Source organism: Lichenostomus cassidix, chromosome 5 (genome assembly GCF_008360975.1).
Source record: "Lichenostomus cassidix isolate B80296 chromosome 5, HeHo_3.0, whole genome shotgun sequence".
Classification (NCBI taxonomy): domain Eukaryota; kingdom Metazoa; phylum Chordata; class Aves; order Passeriformes; family Meliphagidae; genus Lichenostomus; species Lichenostomus cassidix.
The window spans coordinates 20,459,456-20,478,684 of NC_139486.1; the positions used below are offsets into that span (position 1 = coordinate 20,459,456).

Sequence of the window (19,229 nt, forward strand, 5' to 3'; positions counted from 1 at the left end):
TCCTCCTTGGAAAATGTGTTAACGACCATAGTCTAAATCAGCACAGAAAATGCAACATCTGAGTTCAAAGGTCACCCCCTTTTATTAGCAGTACTTTCAAAACTGGAGACAAGAGAAGATTGTGTTCTGCTTTGTCTAGACTTCAAGGCAAGGAGTTAGTTACAGTGCTTTTTTTTTTCTTTAATACCACATTTAGTAACAGAGGGAGAAGACCTTCCTGACTTTAACTCCACTGTACTACCAAGAGCCTGTATTACCAAGAAATCAGCAAGTTATTCTGTTACCTTCAACAGGCTTTGAAATGGGTTCTATGTCCAAGTATTTTTTTTTTTCCTCTTCACATTCCTTGCAAAAAAAAATTGACCGTTCTAACATAAGCCCCATTTCAACAGGTCATGGACTGTGTGCAGAACTTTCACTCAAGACATCTGGATTTATTCATGTTAACAAGTTTTTTGTTGAACTGAGACCAATTGTTCCAGGCAAACCCACAATACTAAGTAGCACTGCCTGAGATTAAGAATTTGATCTGTATCTTAGGCAAATATAATTTGAGTGTTCAAACTGTACTCCAGACAAAGCATAAAAGCAACACAACAATCATCTTTCTCTGTCTCCTTCACTGTAATTTAAATGAAAATGTTAAAAAATGTTTTCTTTACAACATTTTTAAAAATAATTTAATTATCTTAATACAGTTAGAAAATACATAGACATAGTGGCTAATCAGACTCATGAGAAAAAAAACAACTTACAGGAAGTGGTTTAACAAGTAGATTTGAATTTTTTTAAAGAAAACTGTGATAATAAAGCTATAAATGCAGCTTTAGCCCAAATTAAAATAGGAAAATCATGCAGTGGTTAAATTGCCATAATACATGTTGTTGCTCTTCACTCTTCTTCATTTTTTTTTTTTTAAGAAATCAACTCCTGAATTTTTGCTTGTTTGTTTGTCATTACTATTGTAGCAAACTTAGAATTTCGTCCCTTTAACTGCATTTTAATAGCAATGTATTATAGCATGATTTATCAACATATGGCAGGTGGAAGCTGACACAAATTATAATGAAAATTAAAACAGTCATTTATGCAGCAGGCGATTATCATTTAAGAAACATTTATTTGCAGGCTTTAAAAATGAGAGTTTAGAATCAAATGGGTTTAAAATGAAAGTTTTAATGACTGTTACCTTTTTCCTGCAGCCACTCCTCTACAGGCCGGTTATATTTGAAGGGGATTTTCTGTTTTACCATTTGGAACCGTTCACTATCAGTGTTGCCTTTAAAGTTTAAAAAAGAGCTTAAAAACAATCTGAAAAGTCAATGAAATAGTTAAAACATCCCAGATTTTTTTGGTTTTTTATGACCTTATTTAGCTATAAATAAATAAGTGCGCACGTGTGTACACATATATATATTTGAAAAGAGAGATTTATCTTTAGTAAAGTGGAGAATAGTTATACATCCAATCGCCTGAGGTTCTGGAAGGTCGAAGAAATTAAATCCCATGAAAAAGATATTTCAGTTCTCCTCAGAGTATTTGTTTATCCAAATTGGTTAGAAGGCATGTGCAATTTGTCTGCGACATGAGACCTTGCGTGAACTCAGTGCCACGAGTTAAAACATTTTGATCAGACTCTAGAGCTGATTGCATAAGGACATGGCACAATATGTCAGTCACGTAAACACACAGTTAGTAGTAATTTGATAAACCTCGTGGCAAAAGACACGTGTTCGGACTAGAAACCCAGTAAACAGAAAAAAAAGAAAGGAGGAAGATATAAGAAATTGATGCTGAAAGGATGTAGTAGAATTAGTTTAAAAAAACTCCAAAAAACAACCGAAAAATGGAAAGATAAATAGGAAAAAAGGGAAGTAAGATTTGAAAAGAGGAAGAACTGTTAATTAAGGACACATGAAGACTTGTGTTCAGTTACCGAAGTCTTGGGCCTGTTGCCAGAATAAAACAAAAGCTTAGGAACTAATTTAAATAAAAGCAAAAATAATTAGCCAAAATGTAAATTCTGGCAATTGCAGTTCAATTGTTCCATGCTGATGGATAATAGAATTATCCAGTAAAGTGTGTTCTGGTGGAAGGCTCTTATTACTTGCACCATGCAGAGAGGAACAGTATTCACACAAAGCCTCTGTCCAAATTCCCTAGCTATTGGAAAATTGTACAGGTCAGATGTACCCTCTAGTAGAAAGGAGCAGCTCAGTTTGATGGTGTTAGGAATGACAGTGAACAAATGCCATCATTCTGCCTTTTCATTTTCTTCAGCTACAGTCACTTTGTGATTAATTCTAATTTTTGCTTCATGTAGTATTTTTGCAAAACTCGTCAGTCAGACAGGCATAAAAGGTGTGCATTTTTTACAGGCAACATTATAATATTGTAGAAGAAGGAGTAAGCCCGCAACTCACTGCGGTAATGCTACCATAAGCAGAAGTTCAGTAGATCAGTTGTGCTCCGTGTTTTGAATAAATGGTGGTCCAAGTCAGCAACTGCTCTGCACAATTTGCAGAACTGCCTTTAAAGTCCCACATATAAATATACTAATGGAGCTTCATTTTTATTTGACTTTCTGAAGCAGACGCTGTAATCTTTTTTCAATGTAAAGACACAGCAATGAAAAAAAAAGATAAATTAAAAACTAAGTCATATAAATCCAGCCAGTCAAGAGCAGACACTCATACTGCAGGGAATATGACTGGTAAATCTCATGTGTTTGATCATCCTTACTGCATAGCTGCTGCTCAGAAATGCTGCCAGTCTGTACAAGGTAGTTGCTGACCATGGCTGTGCTCTCCAGCGGCATTTTGGTAGTGCTGACTTTCTGGAGCAGCTGGGAGGCTCTACAGCAACACAATAGCTATAGGCCCACAAGGATTCACATGACCTAATCTTAAGGAGTATTTGTAAAAATTGTCATCTATATCTCTGTAAGCTCAGCTGTAAGGAAAACAGCAATTTGCATTTGGATTAGTATCTCTTAATATAACAATGAACATTTAGGGGCCTTGCTGCTTATTAAAATAAAGCAAAAAACATTTAAAAACAACTTTACTGCCCCAATTGTTTATTACCTTCCTGAAAAACAAACTACTTTTTACCTTCCATGTAACAGATTAATTGTGGGAAGCTGCTATTCCCCATTATAGAAATATCTAATTAAGTGCCAGCTGACACACATTAATGTTCCAGTTTCTGTGTTGCACCTCAGATGCCTGCCATATACAATTGGTTACTCAGATAAACTAGAAGGAATAGATAAAATTGAAAACACTCTCAGTCATTTTTCAAGTAATATTTAACAATGTACCATGGTGACTTGGAGTCACTCACATACATTAAATTACCTTTAAGTACATTCCCAGCTCTCATAATTCATACCAGCATCACCAAAAAGTCAGTTCTGTACTTCTATGAATACGTATTCCTAAACAGAAAATTTGAACCATGTTCAATGCAGGATCCAAGAAAAAAAAATTGATAGAGAGGAACTGAGTCAATATAAACAACAAAAACAAAGAAAAAAAACTACCTAAAGCTAAAGAGACTAATATTAACAAAGCAATGGTATTTTATCTGTTTATTAATAATAAGCTGATGACTAATGTAAGCTGAGGTCAAGCAGATCAGTTGATTTTCCTATTTCTTAACCTAAACGATAGCTTCCTTTCCTGCAAGTTCTCCCATTCATTTAAGCCTAGGAGAAGTTCACACTCACAAGAAAGGGGAAGCAGACCCACTGGTTTGGGGAGAACATAAACAAAATTAAGTCAAGCTCACTACAAAAACAATTTCTTTTTTAAGATCACGTAGCAAGACATTCAGCTTATCCATTGGGCCTTTTCTCAACATGCTAATCCATACCCACCAAAATAGCTAAATCTCATAAATGCAATCATAAAAATTCTGCATCTCCTTTGGGAGATTTTTGTTCTGTTGCAGTGTGCCTATTTTTTTCTGCGTAAGAAAGAAGTACTAAGTCCTGAAATATGCTCAGGAGGCATTTCTATGGCACCTAAATTTCTCTGTCAACCTAGACTTGAATACTTACAGAGAGGCTGCTGCTACATGTATATTGTATGTGATAGAGGTACACATGGGTTTGGTAGAAATGGGGGTTATTCCCCACTTTATAGAGTACATTCTGAGCTAGGACTACTGCTTGGATGAGTGCATTGATATTATAGTGTTGATGGGCAGGCCCACTTTCTATAGCCCCAAAGAAATTCATTAACACTGTTTACTAGCAGCAAGAAACTTCACTGCCTTCATCTAGTGACAATATACACATAAGTAACATTTTACTGGTGGCAGTGAGATCTTTTTCAGAATAAAGAAAGTTCAGAGAAACAGTAGTCAGCCAGGGGCTGACATGGAGTGCTTCTTCCTCTGTGGAAGTGGAAGGCTGACTGTACAAAGAAAAAAACGTGGTGAATTGAAATTTCTCAGAAATAGGGCATCTGACAAGAACAGGCCAACAGGACTAAGGTAAAAAAAGGAAGTGAGACAATCAAAGACATGATGATGAAAAATGGGTTTCTTATAGTTCTAGACCTTCAAGAAAGCCAGAAATGAAAACTATTCCCCACCACATCTTTAAAAACTTTTTTTAAAAATCAGGTTTAATTTAATTTTATTATTTTATTATTATGCAGATATATTCAGCAAGATTAAAATACATATAAAAATCATACCTTTAAAAGTGATGAAAAATTGAAGGGCATTAGAAAATTCAAATAGGTTTATATTACAACATTAGTATCTGATCTATTCTTTTCTGGTTTGTTTTTAAATTTTACTCCAGACATAACTAAGAATGATTTTTAAAAACATGTGCATGAGAATGTGTTTGCTTACATACCCATTTACAACAGTGAGCCAAAGAATAAATTTTTCATTGTTAAGTGCTTAGAATATTCATTAAATATAACCAATAGAATCACACAATTTACTAAATTAATACTGACTTGGAGTTGTGCTTTAAAAAATAAACACAGCATTTGATATGAGAGCTCAAAAAGGAAATACCATGGTTTGCAACACGAAGTAACATAAGTTCAGCATGAATAAAGCTTTTTGGACCTCTGTCAACTGAGACATGATGTGATTAAGGGTGTTTCTTGTCCATCTTCACGCACAGAAATTTCCAGTCACAATCCTTTTGTGACCTCAACGCAATTTCTTTCTATAGTGGAATGATACACATATTCAAACAACCCTTTCATGTAACCAAAGCAGATCCTCTCTTTTTTCTCTCTGAGTCCAGATTTGATTCAAGGCTGCTCTTCAGAATAGAATACACAGGATACAGTAATTTAAATTTATTTCAGAAAATACGCCTAATCCCATAATTCTTCTGCATTCAGAATCAATGTATGTTTCAAAGGTCTGCAAGATATAATTTTTTATAGTAAAATTGTGTTGATTAGTTTTGCTACTTGTGATTTACTACGTGTTTTTACTCCCATAGTTTCTAGCTGCTTAAGTAATTCAAGTACCAATAGGAATGACTCATTTAAATAGTTTCCTCCTTTTTCCTTCATCTGCATAATGAATTCCTATATATCAATACAACTTAGATCTGCTCAACAACTTAGCTTCTTCTAAAGAACCATGCCTCATAAATACGTTGTTTCACCTATTTTTATTCCTTTTTAATGTAAAAATTCTAAAGCCAACTGTGAAGACCAGGATTAAAAAAAAAATCTTTTGTCCCATTTAGGACTCTAATGCACAATTAAGAGAAATTCTGCTGCATGTCCTAAGTTTTTCAACAAAGTGATAAGCAATCAGGCTTTTTAACCTCAAGAACTTTAATGGTAACATTTTGAAATCTTCTAGAATCTTGAATCTTGGTTAACCTGAATATTCAAAATATTTCAACTATCACAGACATTTCTGAGGACTAAATACTTTGGAGAGGAATATGGCAGAAATGCTCCATGGTTGTGGGTTTTTTTGGATGGTCCCTCTTTTCCCCAAGGAAATGTGGCACTTCGGTCACAAAAATAAAAGCCTACTGGTTAAATATGATCAGTTGCCAGTATTCTGTCTTTTTCTGAAGGCCTCTGTATTCCTACTCCACAGACTATACAGATAAATAGATTAGATTCACTTTGAAATTTAGCTTTTGATAATTTTCAATTTAGACCAAACTAAAATGGAAAAAAAAAATCAAAAGAATTTGCCTGTGCTAATCACTACCGGCAGTTCCCACAGGAAATACATTTCATACAGTGCAACAGTCCAGGGGCAGACAGTTTAAATTTGCTCATGGGCAAAGCAAAATATCCTTCCAAAACCCTTCAGTGCTGGATGATGTTTTGATTTTCTGCTAATGGTTCCTTTAAGAAAACAAACAACCTTTATTGCATTAAGCTTAATTCTAAACCAAAATGGAATCTTAAGCCAAAGAAAGTACAAGAACAATTGAAGCTCTGAAAAATATTGCATCTTGGCCTAGATACCAATCATAATGATTTACTGCCTCTTAGGTAAAAGAGAAAAACAGAAAGGTTCCAGCAAATTGCACTGGGCAGAGAGAAAGTACTTGCTTTCAGGTGGCATATTAATCCAACCTGATGTGTTGTCAAGTCTGTGAAGATGCTAAAAAGAGTACCATAAGAAAACACTCATCCGTCCTAAATTACTGTCAAAGGCTGTTCTATGGAGAAACACCACAGCAGCAATGTTTTCTTCATTGCTTCTAAGTCTCTAAAAAGAATGAGACATTTTCTCTAATGAGCAGTTATTAAATGAAAGATGCTGTAGTGATAATAATTTAAAAAAACATCTTGGTATCAGTGTTCAAGTTCTAAAATGTTTCCACCAAATTTCCCTTATTATGGAATTTCAGTAGGAAAAGGGCTTGTAAACAGCCAGTGTTTGATAGCTCAGTTCACCCAGCAGCCTTTAATGCCAGCTCCCTTAGAGTTTTTATGGATGCCAATAATCTCACAAAGATTTACACACACATAATTGACATCATCATGGGAGAGAAGTAGCCTGCTACAGCATAAAAAGTGTATCTTTGATGGCTAAATCCTCTAATAACATAAACTGACTCAGTTCAATTCAACCCCAAAATTCTGCCAGAGCTGATGCTGTATGCCCTGGAAAAGGAGACTTGCATGCATCATGGAGAAGCTACCATTTTCCCGTAATATCTGATAAAGAGGATAAAAATTTTCAACATGTGCTTGTCACTGGCACACACTGAGCCACTTTAATCACTTCTCTTTTCAGACAGCTGCACTTAAAAACTTACAGTATACTGAATTGCTCCATTTTCACATTTCCTTAAGTATACATTTTGTTTTAAATACTACGAAGCATTTTAAATACTATGAAGTACAACCATTTGTTCATATTTTGTATTCAATTAGAAAACTGAGACAAGTCTATTAGTAAAGGATTAGAGTCTATTTGTAAGACTAGACCTTCCTCCATACATCAGAAAGGAGTAACAATAGTTGCAATCAAGTTTTAGCATCAGGTCTCTTTATGTACAGCTGTCTATTTTGTTGTGTTACTGTGAGACCATATTGTGGTTTATGTTATATAACATAAGAAATGGTTGCATTAAAATCAAAACATGTAAAAAATCTCTGCTTACAGTGGCTTTAGAAAATACTTGAAAAAAGTCCAAACCTGAAACCACAGATGTGGCTTATACAGAAATGAAACAGGATGGCCACGCTAAAACAGTTATAAGGCAGATGATCTGGAATCTTTCTAACTACCACAAGCTGTCCCTCTAAAAATTCTTCTAAAGCTTCAGTTTTGCCTTGCATAACAGGAGTGCTATAGAAAATTAATTTAAATTTGGGATTTTATTTCATTTGAGGGGATTGAAAAATAGACAAGTATTGACATTGTTCAGCTTTGCTCAGTTCTTGGATATTTTATTTTTCCCTTTGCCTTCACTGTTCAATGAAGTTGCATCTTTTGCTATTGAATTCTCATTTTATTTCTTGTCCTTATTTTCCCCTTAGTCCTGGATGCTCTTGACTTTATCTTCAATTCCCTCTGATCATATTGTTTGCTGGGAGCAACACCTTTTATTCTGTTCATCTCACTATGGACTGGAGTTAAAAGCTGACCTTCACACTGCAACTCTCCTCAGCTCACTGCCCTCATGACAAGAGACAACAAGGTCTTGGTAATATAAGTACTAAAAATAAGAGAGAGAATTAGCAAGCAAGTCTCCAACATTGAAAGTTACTCAGGCAACTGGAGCTGTTTCCAAGTCTCTAGTGCCTCAATCAAAAGCTTTACAATGCCACCACACCCTATTTTACCTCATATTTTTTAGCCTAAAACTTGGGGCTCTAATTCAAATAAAGCACCATTCAGGCCAAAATCATTGGGAAATTCAGAGGCAAGCTGGGAGATAGGAGCTTAAATGTCTGTGCAGAAAGTACAACTAACATGGACCACAATGACATTAATAAGACTAAGGAAGACTTGAAGAAGTAATCTAATTCAGTGCTCTGCCCCAGGACAAGATCAGTAACATTTCAACCTCCCTTAGATTAGTCTTTCAATCCTGTTTTGGTTGACTGAGAAAATAAATGCCTTACCCCCAATAATCTAACACAGAAGCACAACAGGAGCAAAACCAAACTCAGACTAGCAAAGGTGGAAGAAGGTTAATCAAACTTTTTCAAGCATACAGAAGAAAAAAAATTGTGACAAATGTAACTCAAGTCTTATTTCATATGCGTACATTATGCTGAATCATTTCAGCCCTATGGAAGCTGAGGCCATGGGCATGGAATAAAAGCAGTCTGTTTTAGTTCTCATTTGAGCTGTGTTGGAAAATGAACTAGTGTACAGTACAGAGAAAGCAGTTACCAGTTCAACTTCTGTAACAACATGAAACAATTTGGGTGTCTACATTACTAGTTGTTTGAAATTTTTTCAAGGAATGTGTAAATTACTGGGTTTTTTCACTAACTGGATCCAAACTGAGCTGCATCCAAACTGGATGCAAACTGAGCAGCCAAGGCTGAAGTCTCTATTAAAGAAAAACTGAAACTACATATTGATCTTTCCATTTTAAACAAGAAAAAAAAATCATTTTGAAGGAAGAAATCAGAGATTGGAATAAAATCCACTGCTATTGTCCCCACGTACCGCTTCTTTGATTCCCTTGTGAAAGGTCAGGATGTGATTTATATTACCCAGTGGGAACAAGCAGCAATAATCAAACACCAAAAGCACTTTATTTGTATTGACACTTTAAATTCTATTAACTCCCATTTATCTAGAGGTTGTTTATCTGTTTTGTGCATTAGGCAAAGTCAGGACAGAGAAACACTGAATCTAATATACATATTTTGGGTTTGCCATCGGAGCTACATGAGTGCACCTATTTTGCTTTCAGGAGAAATGTGAGACTGAAAACAGCACAGTTGCCTTTGCGTGGTTCATGATCTAAGGTAAGAAAACTTGTGGCTTTATATGTGCTTCTTGAAGGGTCAGTGGCTCACTGTCACAAGCCTGCAAACAAGAACAGCTCAGTTCCAGCAGACCTGCAGTCTCTGCCTTGGTGCTGGCACCTATGGGGCTGGATTGGCTCCACTAGAAACCTTCAGATGTTTCTGAATGTCATTTCCCTGTGCACATATTATCAGGGAGATAATAATGGGGTGTTATACATACATGTATAACACCCCATTATTATGGAGAGAGCATGTGCAGTCTTTTCCCATTAATACAGTGCTGACTATAGAGAAGCTGCTCAGTCAGTAACATTAATGAAAGTAACACCTATAAGGCCCTTAGTCAAATGACACTGATGATGACTGGAAAGCTAACCAGTTACAAATAACAGAATTGCAAAAACTCTGTGGAAGGGGCGAGTTCTCTAGGGTGACTGCCAGGAAATAATTAAAAGCAAGTAAGAAACTGATGAAAGAAGAAATTTATTAAGAAGCACTTCCTATCAAGATTGCATATTAGACAGTGCTACAGTATCCTCAGGGAAATTCTTGAATTATTTAAGATTTTACTTGAAAAAGTGGTGGGGGATATCAGTTTATTACAGAATGTAATAAATGAGAGCAAACAGGCCTTTCCCATTTCTAATTGCTACAAATCATGAAATCAATTCTTCTGCTTGCATCAGTTTAGAAAAAGGAAAAAGAGAATTCTAGGACTGTGGAGTAACCCAGTAAGTCTTCTCAAAGAGATCGAAGCTATGCACAAAGCTGTGTCATGACCAAGGCTACCAGGTACTCAATAAGTAGCAAAGATGCAAATTCACTGACTCACAAAGACTTTCATATTCAGTCAATTGTATAATATTTTCTATTTTAGTCAGTCAAGATAAGGTAAATTGGAGCTTTTTCCTCAGTTTCCTGATTGGAAAACTGGAAAACTGAGCCACAGAGTGGTAAAGGCATTACCCAAGATCACAGAGAAAGGCATCTCTAAATACAAGGCTAGGATTCATGAACTTCTGACTCCCAATTCCATGACTGGTCCCTTTCATTTCTGACCATCCATTCACACAGTTGCTCTACTTCAGTCTGTAGCGCTGGATTTTAATGACTTTATGCTTTCCAGTGCCTTCAGCAAGCAGGGAGAAGGCTGATGTGGATGCATAAACCCCTTCTGTCACTGCATGTCAGCATGTCAACCTGGGATTACAGCTGGCACTGTTCTTTCTGCAGGCAATGTGATCAGAAAAGCACAAAGTTGTTGTTCAAGCCTGTGATCCCTCAGGACAGAAGTTTGTTTGCTCATTCTTACTGTGCACACATGTGTGTGTATGAGAGAGAGACAGGGACAGAAGGAGAGTCAGAGAGAGAGTGAAGAAATAAAACATAACAACTCTGTTTGACCAGGAGAACCGAAATAGAACTAACCCAGGAGAAAACCGTAAATATATTAATGTCTGGGAACTCACTGCACTGTGCTGTGTAGCAGAATTCTATTTAGGCTGAGTCTCCATCTGAGAAATATTTTTCCATTCTTCTCTGCACCCCATTGTACAGCTACATTTTATGTACCATCAAATGACTGAACCAATAGCAATTGGTTGGATGGGGCTTTGAGCAATGTGGTCTAGTGGAAGGTGTCCCTGCCCATGGCAGGGGGTTTGGAACTAGATGATCTGTAAGGTCCCTTCCAACCCAAGCCCTTCTATGGATCTAATTAATCCTCCTCCAGCAAAGGAGAAATTTATCAGAAATCATTGCTGATAATGTTTATGCTTGATACCTGGACACTCATACTATCACGGAGCAGTGGAAACAAACAGATGAGAACAGTTCAAAATATCTGAGGATTTGGTCAGGATACACATGCTTGTGTGAACAGCTGTATACTTTGGCATGGAATTGTTAGGAAGATGAAGCAATAAGGATACACCTATATCTCTTAGTATGTAATTACTATTCATGGGATATGGCTGGATGTCAAAGAAATACAAGGAAAACCATGTGGATTGGATCTGTTTTGCACCACAGTATCTCAGGGACTGGGACTCAAAGGCCTGTGATAGGTATATGAATGCAATGCCAGTGCTTAGAGAGATTCCTCAGCCCAGAGTTCTTAAATCAGATACTGGGTGAGAAAAACTAGGCAGAAAGATGCATCAGTGCCCTCTAGATTCTATATCTTGGCATACTTTAGGTGATCATTCTGACACAGGGCAAACCTAGGACTGAGGAATCACAAAGCTCAACTTTTTTTTACAACTTTTCATAAACATTCACTTTGTGTTGCAAGAATTTATCTTACAAGGAATCCTAGTCAATAGAACTAAGCTAAGAGGAAAGAACTGAAATTTGAGAATCAATATCAATGAAAAAATAATAGAGAAATAGAGAAAAATTACAGATGCCACTAACCTACCTAGGTTTTGGTTTGTTATGGTTTAAATTTGGCTGAGCAATGGGGTCAAAATGCAGCAGAGTAACTTCCCTAGCTGGAAAAGGAGTGGGAGTATTTCCACATAATCATGTCTCCATGAATAAATTTATGAGGGGAAAAAAAAGGAACCATTTGCTTCCCAACTGAGAAATACAAATGTAATTACTGTACATATGATACAAACACATACAGTTTATGTGACTTCATATTTCAGATCACAAACTAAATGCAATAGTAGGGCAATATTTTAGAAGGAGATCTTTAGGTGCATATTTTTGTTGTTGCCATGGTGGCTTACTGTAATTATTCTCTGGAGCATCAGACACTTGACAGGTCTCAGACTCAAGAAGCTTGATTAGCTGAACAATCAGGCTCTGGAAGGACAGAAGAGAAACAATCCCAAATCTAGGACCATTGGAAAGAAGTGTCATTTTGACCATTAAAGTGAATTTTCTTCTGATGTATTTGGTATTCGTCCGTAGATTTGACATATTGGACATCTAGTCTGATTCAGGAAGATGTAACAGTGTTGCTACACTAATTTAGCTAACAGCATTCTAATACATATTTCTGTTCTATTGGACAGCACTGACAAAAAATTTTCCTCAAAATGTCAGTACTTTCTTGTGGTATTTTCTTATTCTAGGCTATAAACAAGATAAAGTATTTTGGCTAAATTAAAACTAGTATTGCCTCTGTGGCCTGTATTTGCATGTTAGAACAACCTTTTATGTGACTGTTATGTAGCAGTATGAAAGACTGCTACAGAAGAATGCTTTTTATTCCTCTCCCCTTTTACACACCTCAAGGGCTATCTGTGGGATCTTGGGTGGGAATTAGATGGTCATGGCCACTTGCATGAAGATACTTTTCTGTGTGTATCCTTCCTTAGGTAAACTCCTTCTTTCAACCCTATTGCTGTTAAACCATATTGCCCTGTTTGTTCTGCTTCATTACCTTCCATGTCTTCTTAAAGACCCATGCATTTCCCTCCTTCTTAATGCCAGGCTGCCAGAAATTCAGTGCTTGATAGACTGCCACTCACATGGGCTTGAGCCACTTGGTGAAGTTAAAACTACAGCTCACTCACACTGAATGCAGTGTGTCACAAGAGCCTGGATCAGTTTTAAGAAACAAAACAGGAGCAATAGGTACTGGAAGCTTCAGTATAACCACTTTTATTTGTTTGTTTGTTTTCTGTCTTTTCTCTCTTCTGTTCTCAAAGACAGACTTTGGAAGACAGGAGAGCCTGACAGCACTTCCATGAAACTCTTTGAGGATGGGGCAAATCCGAAATGAACCACAGCTTCATTTTTTCTGTGAGAATGCAAAACACAAAGTGCTTTTATATCATGGCAAATCCTATCCCATCATCCAGTATTGACACACATGCATTAACATGAATGTTCTTGCACAAATTCCAAAATATGTTTGTTTGTTGATGAATTCATGTGTGGAGGTTTACATGTCAGTGGACACAGAGGACCAAAACTTGAGTGTTCATATCAGGTAACCCCATTCATCAGTTTTCCAACTCTATAAATATATTATATATGCTATGGCCCTGCAGTGACAAGCTACAATCAACTCTTGATTTCATCAACTTGTCATGCTTTAATCATCCCTCTTGGCAGATCTTTCAACATATGTCACAGTATTGCCTTCAGAATGTGCTTCTCCAATTCTGTTTTATTAACCCTGTCTTTTTATATGTTTTAGGCTCATTATGAAATGCAGTAAATCTGTCAAAGGCACTTTATAGGCTGTCTCCAATTCATGCTGATAGAAAGCATCTGAGAGCTCATTTAAGTCCCACAAAATGAGTACAATATGAAAAGCAAAAATTCACAAAAAATATATGACAAGAACACTGGTGATCACATTCAGCCTACAGGGCTAATAAAAAAAATCAGTGCTTTTGCTCCTTACTCATTGCCCACTCACAAGGGCATTTGGATAGGAAAATATTAAGACCACAGTAGGATCTGGTAGCACCAAGAAAAAATCCCTTCAGCTAGCAGATCAAGCAGCATATCTTCTTAATGATCCCAAGAGGTTCAGCACAAGATCCATGTGCCTCTTCATGGAGACAACTGGATTCAGCCAAACTTCTTACTATTACCTCAGTTTTAGAAGTGACTAGGAGATCATAACATCCTCAAGGAAGAGATTGCTGCAGGGGCACAAGAAGTCAGAAACCAATTTTTTTGTGGCGGTTGAAGGGTGAAAAGAAGAGGAAATGACATGTTAAAATCATTCTGCAAGACACAGAGAGAATTCAGGGGAGGACGACCCAGGCTCTGCAAAGCACAGAGAACTAGTGATTTTCTCTAATAAGGCTCCATTACTGAACATTTGGAAATCACTGAAGGGGTACAATATGAACCATGTAGAGGTATGGTGCTGGGATAAGTACAAACTTAGAAAGAAAGGACTTGTTGCAATCACTCAGACATCTCAGTTAGTTCTGCTTCTGAGTTTTCTTTTTTAATGTCCCAATCAGCATTAGATTTTCCATCACTGAGCTCACAAGAACTAATAATTACAATACTGCATATTATTTACAATATCAGTAAATAATATCTTCAGCACATGTCAGCTGAAGAAAGGATATGTAGTCTTCTCCTAATTTCCCCAGTGATGCTACTATTAGGCCATCTAAATTTACCCTCTTCTTCTTGTCTAATGCATTATAAATTAAATAAAACAGAACTGGGAGAGGTAGCATCACATTGACAACAGTTTAAAAATACAGACAAGCTTTCAGAAACACAAGACCCTAAAAAATGACAGAAGGAGAAAACTATAATGTCACTGATAAAAAAACCTACCAAGAAGAACTTATATATCCAGAAATTAGACCGCTTTTTTCAACTGTATTGGGCTGACTCATAAAAACGATTAATCTTTAGGAATTCTGCCTTGGTTATAACTGATTACTAACACAGGTATCACTGACTATTTTTCCACAATTAAGGCATTCTTATTTCCTAGGTTGGTCAGCAGGTATCAAAAAAGAGCACAGAGAAATTGGCTCAGTCCCCTGCTTCAGTCTTGGGAAATCTCTTGTCTCCCCATGTTCCATGGAGCATGAAGCCAGTGAGATGAACCCAAGTCAGCATGCACAAAGAATCTGGATGCAGTCTTGTGAGACCTTCTGTTTCAAGGACAAGATGGGGATAATATATAAAAATCAGCAGTCATGGGTGGGAACTCCCCTGTATGCTTTAAATCAAACAAATCCCTGCTAAATTTTGTCTTTAACAACTACAACAACCACTGCATTATCTGAGGAAATTCCTCATCATAACAAGCTCTTGTGTGTTTTGTGTAATTCCTTTACAAATAACCTTGAGCTTTGTGTATGTCCTCTTAATATCTCAGGAGAGGATCTCACTTTCTCCTCCTCTCTTCCTCTCCTGCCTTCCTCCCACAACCCCCCCTCCTCAATTATCTCTTGCTGTCTTCTGGGTGGTTATGTTTAATCTCAGGATTAGGCAGAAGCCTGCAGTTTGCTTTGAACAGCTTATCAGCTTCCAAGAGACATTTACAGGGAGAGAAAGACTCCAGTTTTGATAGCAGTAATTGTATTTAGCTTGTAAGATACAAGGCTATTTATCTCACAGCTGGGAAATCACAGAGGGAGAGAAAGAAAATGTTGTCGATAAAAACTAAATAAAACGAAAAAGAAAGAAGAAGAGAGAGAGGAGAGAGAGAGGAAGAGAAGAGAAGAGAAAGAGAAAGAGAAAGAGAAAGAGAAAGAGAAAGCGAAAGAGAAAGAGAAGAGAAGAGAAGAGAAGAGAAGAGAAGAGAAGACTCCTCAGAGTTCCTTCAGTAGAGGGATGAAGTGGGAAATGGACTTCAGTGAGCAAAATTGTGGAAGGAGACTGAAAATAACAAAAGAAGGGTGGTAAATGGCTTGAGTAGGACAGGAAATGACCTGTCTCAAAGCAGACTATGAACACTTGTTCAGTAGACAGAGTTGTGTAAAAGTCATGGAATATTATTTGTAGAGATGGGTAGAACCATTTTTAGAGATACTGAGAACCAACATTGCATTTAAAGACAGCTGGATCTGTGGACACCCACATACCTGGAAATGAAATCTGGTTTTTTGTTTTTCACAGAAACTTAACAGTAGTATCCATCGTGGATTGTGGGGTGCCATACAACATTTACTGCTCAAACCAACTTCAGATTCCTTGCTTATAAAATGCCCTTTCCATTTCACCATTGCAGTATTCAGTCTGCTCTGCCCAAAATGGTTTCATGCTTAATTTTTCCCACCTCAAAAGTCCTATAAAATCTCTGTTGCTGTCTTAAATTCTCCTATTGCACAACTCCATTTTTAAAATGTCTACAATAGGTTTGGGTGGGTATTTAGAAAAAAAAAAATTGGATCTAGATATTTTGAATCTTATTAGGTTTTGAAGCATTCCTACATGTCGCATCACTAAGTACCAGGGAAAAAGAGCTCAGCACCTCCCAGTTTAGGATCATTAGCAAACTCTACATCCACTACTTTCCCTCCATCCATGATATAGGAGACCTTACCACAGAATGAATGAATATATTGAACAGAACTGTCCCTAGAACTGAACCCTGAGGAGCAGCTCTGGTGACCAGCCAGGCAGATGTAGCCCCATTCACCACAACTCTTTGAGCTCTGCCGTTCAGCCAGTTCCTAACCCAGTGCACTGTGTACAACTTGTCTGGAATGGTGCTACGAGGGATGGTATCAAAAGCATTACTAAAATCCGGGAAAAACTACATCCACTGCCTTCTCTTCACCTATGAAGCAGGTGACCTTATCATAGAAGGATATCAAATTAGTTATATTGGACATTTCCCTTGTGAATCCATGCTGACATGCCTTATGACTGCATTACTCTTTAAATGCCTTTCAATAGTATACATTATAATCTTCTCCATAACTTTTCCAGGATCTGAGTTTAGACTAACACATCTGTAGCTCCCTTTATCTTTTCTCAAACCCTTCTTACAGACTGGAACAGCAATGGCTAGGCTCCAGCCAGCAGGGACCTCCCCAAACACCAGGATCCTTTTTAGATGATTGAGAGGGGTCCTGCCATAACATCCACTAGCTCCTTCAGTATTTTTCCAGTTTGCTAGAAAACTTATTGAAAGAAGAAAGTAAGAACTCAGCCTGTCTCACATAAAGTGCATGGCACAATTCAAGCTATTTCAGATTTTTCCACTAAGCAAATGAAGAAATATATTTTAGCAAGGCAAGGTTGATACCTTTCGCATTTTAGATAGGTAGGAGAATCTAAACCACTATCACTTTGACCTGCTTCTAGAGAGATTATTATTTTAGACAAAAACTTTGTCTCAAATAGACTAACAAAGATGTAGTTCAAATTGGATTGCTTTCAAATGAAATTTAACAAGAAGACATGCCTAACAGTTCAGGGGCATTCAATCCTTGGAACAGGAACTACCCTGAAAGAAAACCCCATCAAAGGTATCAGGGTCTCAGAATCAACTTTTTGTTTTAAAGGTAGGCATTTATATGACCACTCTCTCTGCCAGAGCAGTCAGCTGTGCTGCCAAGAGCTAACTGTCCAGCTTTTCCAGAAATACAGCTTCCTCTCAGAAATGTGCTTCAGAGACCAAATGAAGTAGGGGCATAGAGGATGAAATATTTTTTCTTTTATTCAGTAGCAAAAAACCTGCAGGAAAATGTAATTTGAAAGGGCAAAGACTACTACAAGAAGACTGAGAGACCACTTGAGAATGATAAAGCGGAAAAATATAAAATAACTATTGTGTGGATGAAATAATGAATCCTGGTAAGAATCCAGTTGTTTAATGCTGTCTTATTTCTTATTTCTAAAATGCATTAAAAAAAATCCAGGCTACAGTTGTCTTGTTAAATCATGCATTTCTTTTCATGACAGCTCCTTCCTACCTGTTGTCCTCCTCCCTTCAATCTTCTCCTTTAAACCATTACTTCAATTAGACTTTATTTTTGTGTCAGAGATACTCCTACTTTACACCTCTCTTCACCTAGTTTTGGGGCATTTTTCTACTGCAGAAAATGTAGCTGGTGCCTGGATGAATGAACAGGAGTATCAGGCTTGCTTTGACATACACTACAAATCTGGCAATGCACAAAGTATTTCTTTGCAAGAAAAGACAGTGAACCGAGTAAAAAAAATCTCCTGCCTATGAATTAATGAAAACTTAGGGACTGGGGTATCCCAGTTCTGTGTAAAGACAGAACATTTATTTTTAACTATTCTGAAAATTTCTGTAAACGGTCTCAAATTTTATGGGTTTCATTTTAATTGAAACAAAAACATGTTAGATGCTTCCTCTTCCTAAAGTTTTGGTCCAAAATTACTCCAATTTCATCATTAAAATATTTATTTAGATATAAAGAAGGCTCTCACCAAGAACATAAAAGCAGGAAAATAACAATGATAACCTGTTTTCTTGATGTACGCAAAAAGATGAAAGCATGTGAGAAAACAGAAGGGAGGCAGTCATGGAAAACTGTACTTTAGCAGAACGTTTATACCCTGAGAAACATTCTATTGCATTGTGACAATCAACTTAATGAATCAAGCATGAAGAAACTGGCTATCAGTATAGCCTATGGAAAAAGCCCATCTCACTGTGTTCTTGAGAGAGAGAGGAGAAAGAGCGAAACTAACACAAATAAATGACAATTGCTCAGTGGTTTTGGCTGAACGACAACAGCTGGACTGCAGATAGCAGCCTCTGTACTAATGCTACTATTTGACATCCCCCAGTTCTCAGGAGCTTTGTCTCAGATACCTGTACTGGGCTGCTGCTCAGTCTTACTGTCCAGTAAGAGAAACTCTGGCACTTTGGAATAGCACTAAAGAGGAGAGATCATCCCTAGTGATTTGCATTATTTCAGTCACAAAGTTTAGCCAACCTTAGCTCCAAATTAATTCCCTCCTTTACCATTTCTCTCTAACCCTTTTCTTTACAAGAAGGCGTAAAGCTCATGTTGCAGGTGAGTGAAATGCAATTGGATGCTATAAAATGCAAAATGTCAGTGCCTGAATTTTAAGTTTGTTGCCATTCCATTTTCCTTGTCTTTTATTTGAAGTCACAAAAATACAGCTTTGGAGCCTTTTGGTCCCATTGGGCTAGTTTCAGTTAATTTCAATTTAACTAAAGACTGTATTTTAAGGAAAGCCAATATTCTCTCACTTTGCTCATTTAATGAATATCCAACTTTTATTTGTACTTTTCATTGAGCAAGTAATTATGAGCCTAATGTATAATCCTTCCACAAGTAATAAAACTCAGAGAGGAGCATGGAAATGCATTTCAGA

At 37.0% G+C, this 19,229-nt stretch overlaps 1 protein-coding gene across 14 annotated transcripts in view; it reads right to left on the reverse strand.

Moving 5' to 3' along the window:
- The window catches only part of NRXN3 (neurexin 3), a 982,570-nt gene that overhangs the window by 117,194 nt on the left and 846,147 nt on the right, over positions 1–19,229 (reverse strand). For 13 of the 14 annotated variants that reach the window (XR_014852509.1, XR_014852510.1, XM_085061643.1 and 10 more), the window contains one exon: positions 1,190–1,279. The exons of the other annotated variant lie outside the window; for it this stretch is intronic. Coding sequence is in view for 11 of the 13 variants with exons in the window: in XM_085061643.1 (XP_084917769.1) it covers positions 1,190–1,279 (90 nt within the window). In the remaining 2 variants the exon portion in view is untranslated. The remainder of the gene's footprint in view (positions 1–1,189; positions 1,280–19,229) is intronic. 14 annotated transcript variants of the gene reach the window in all.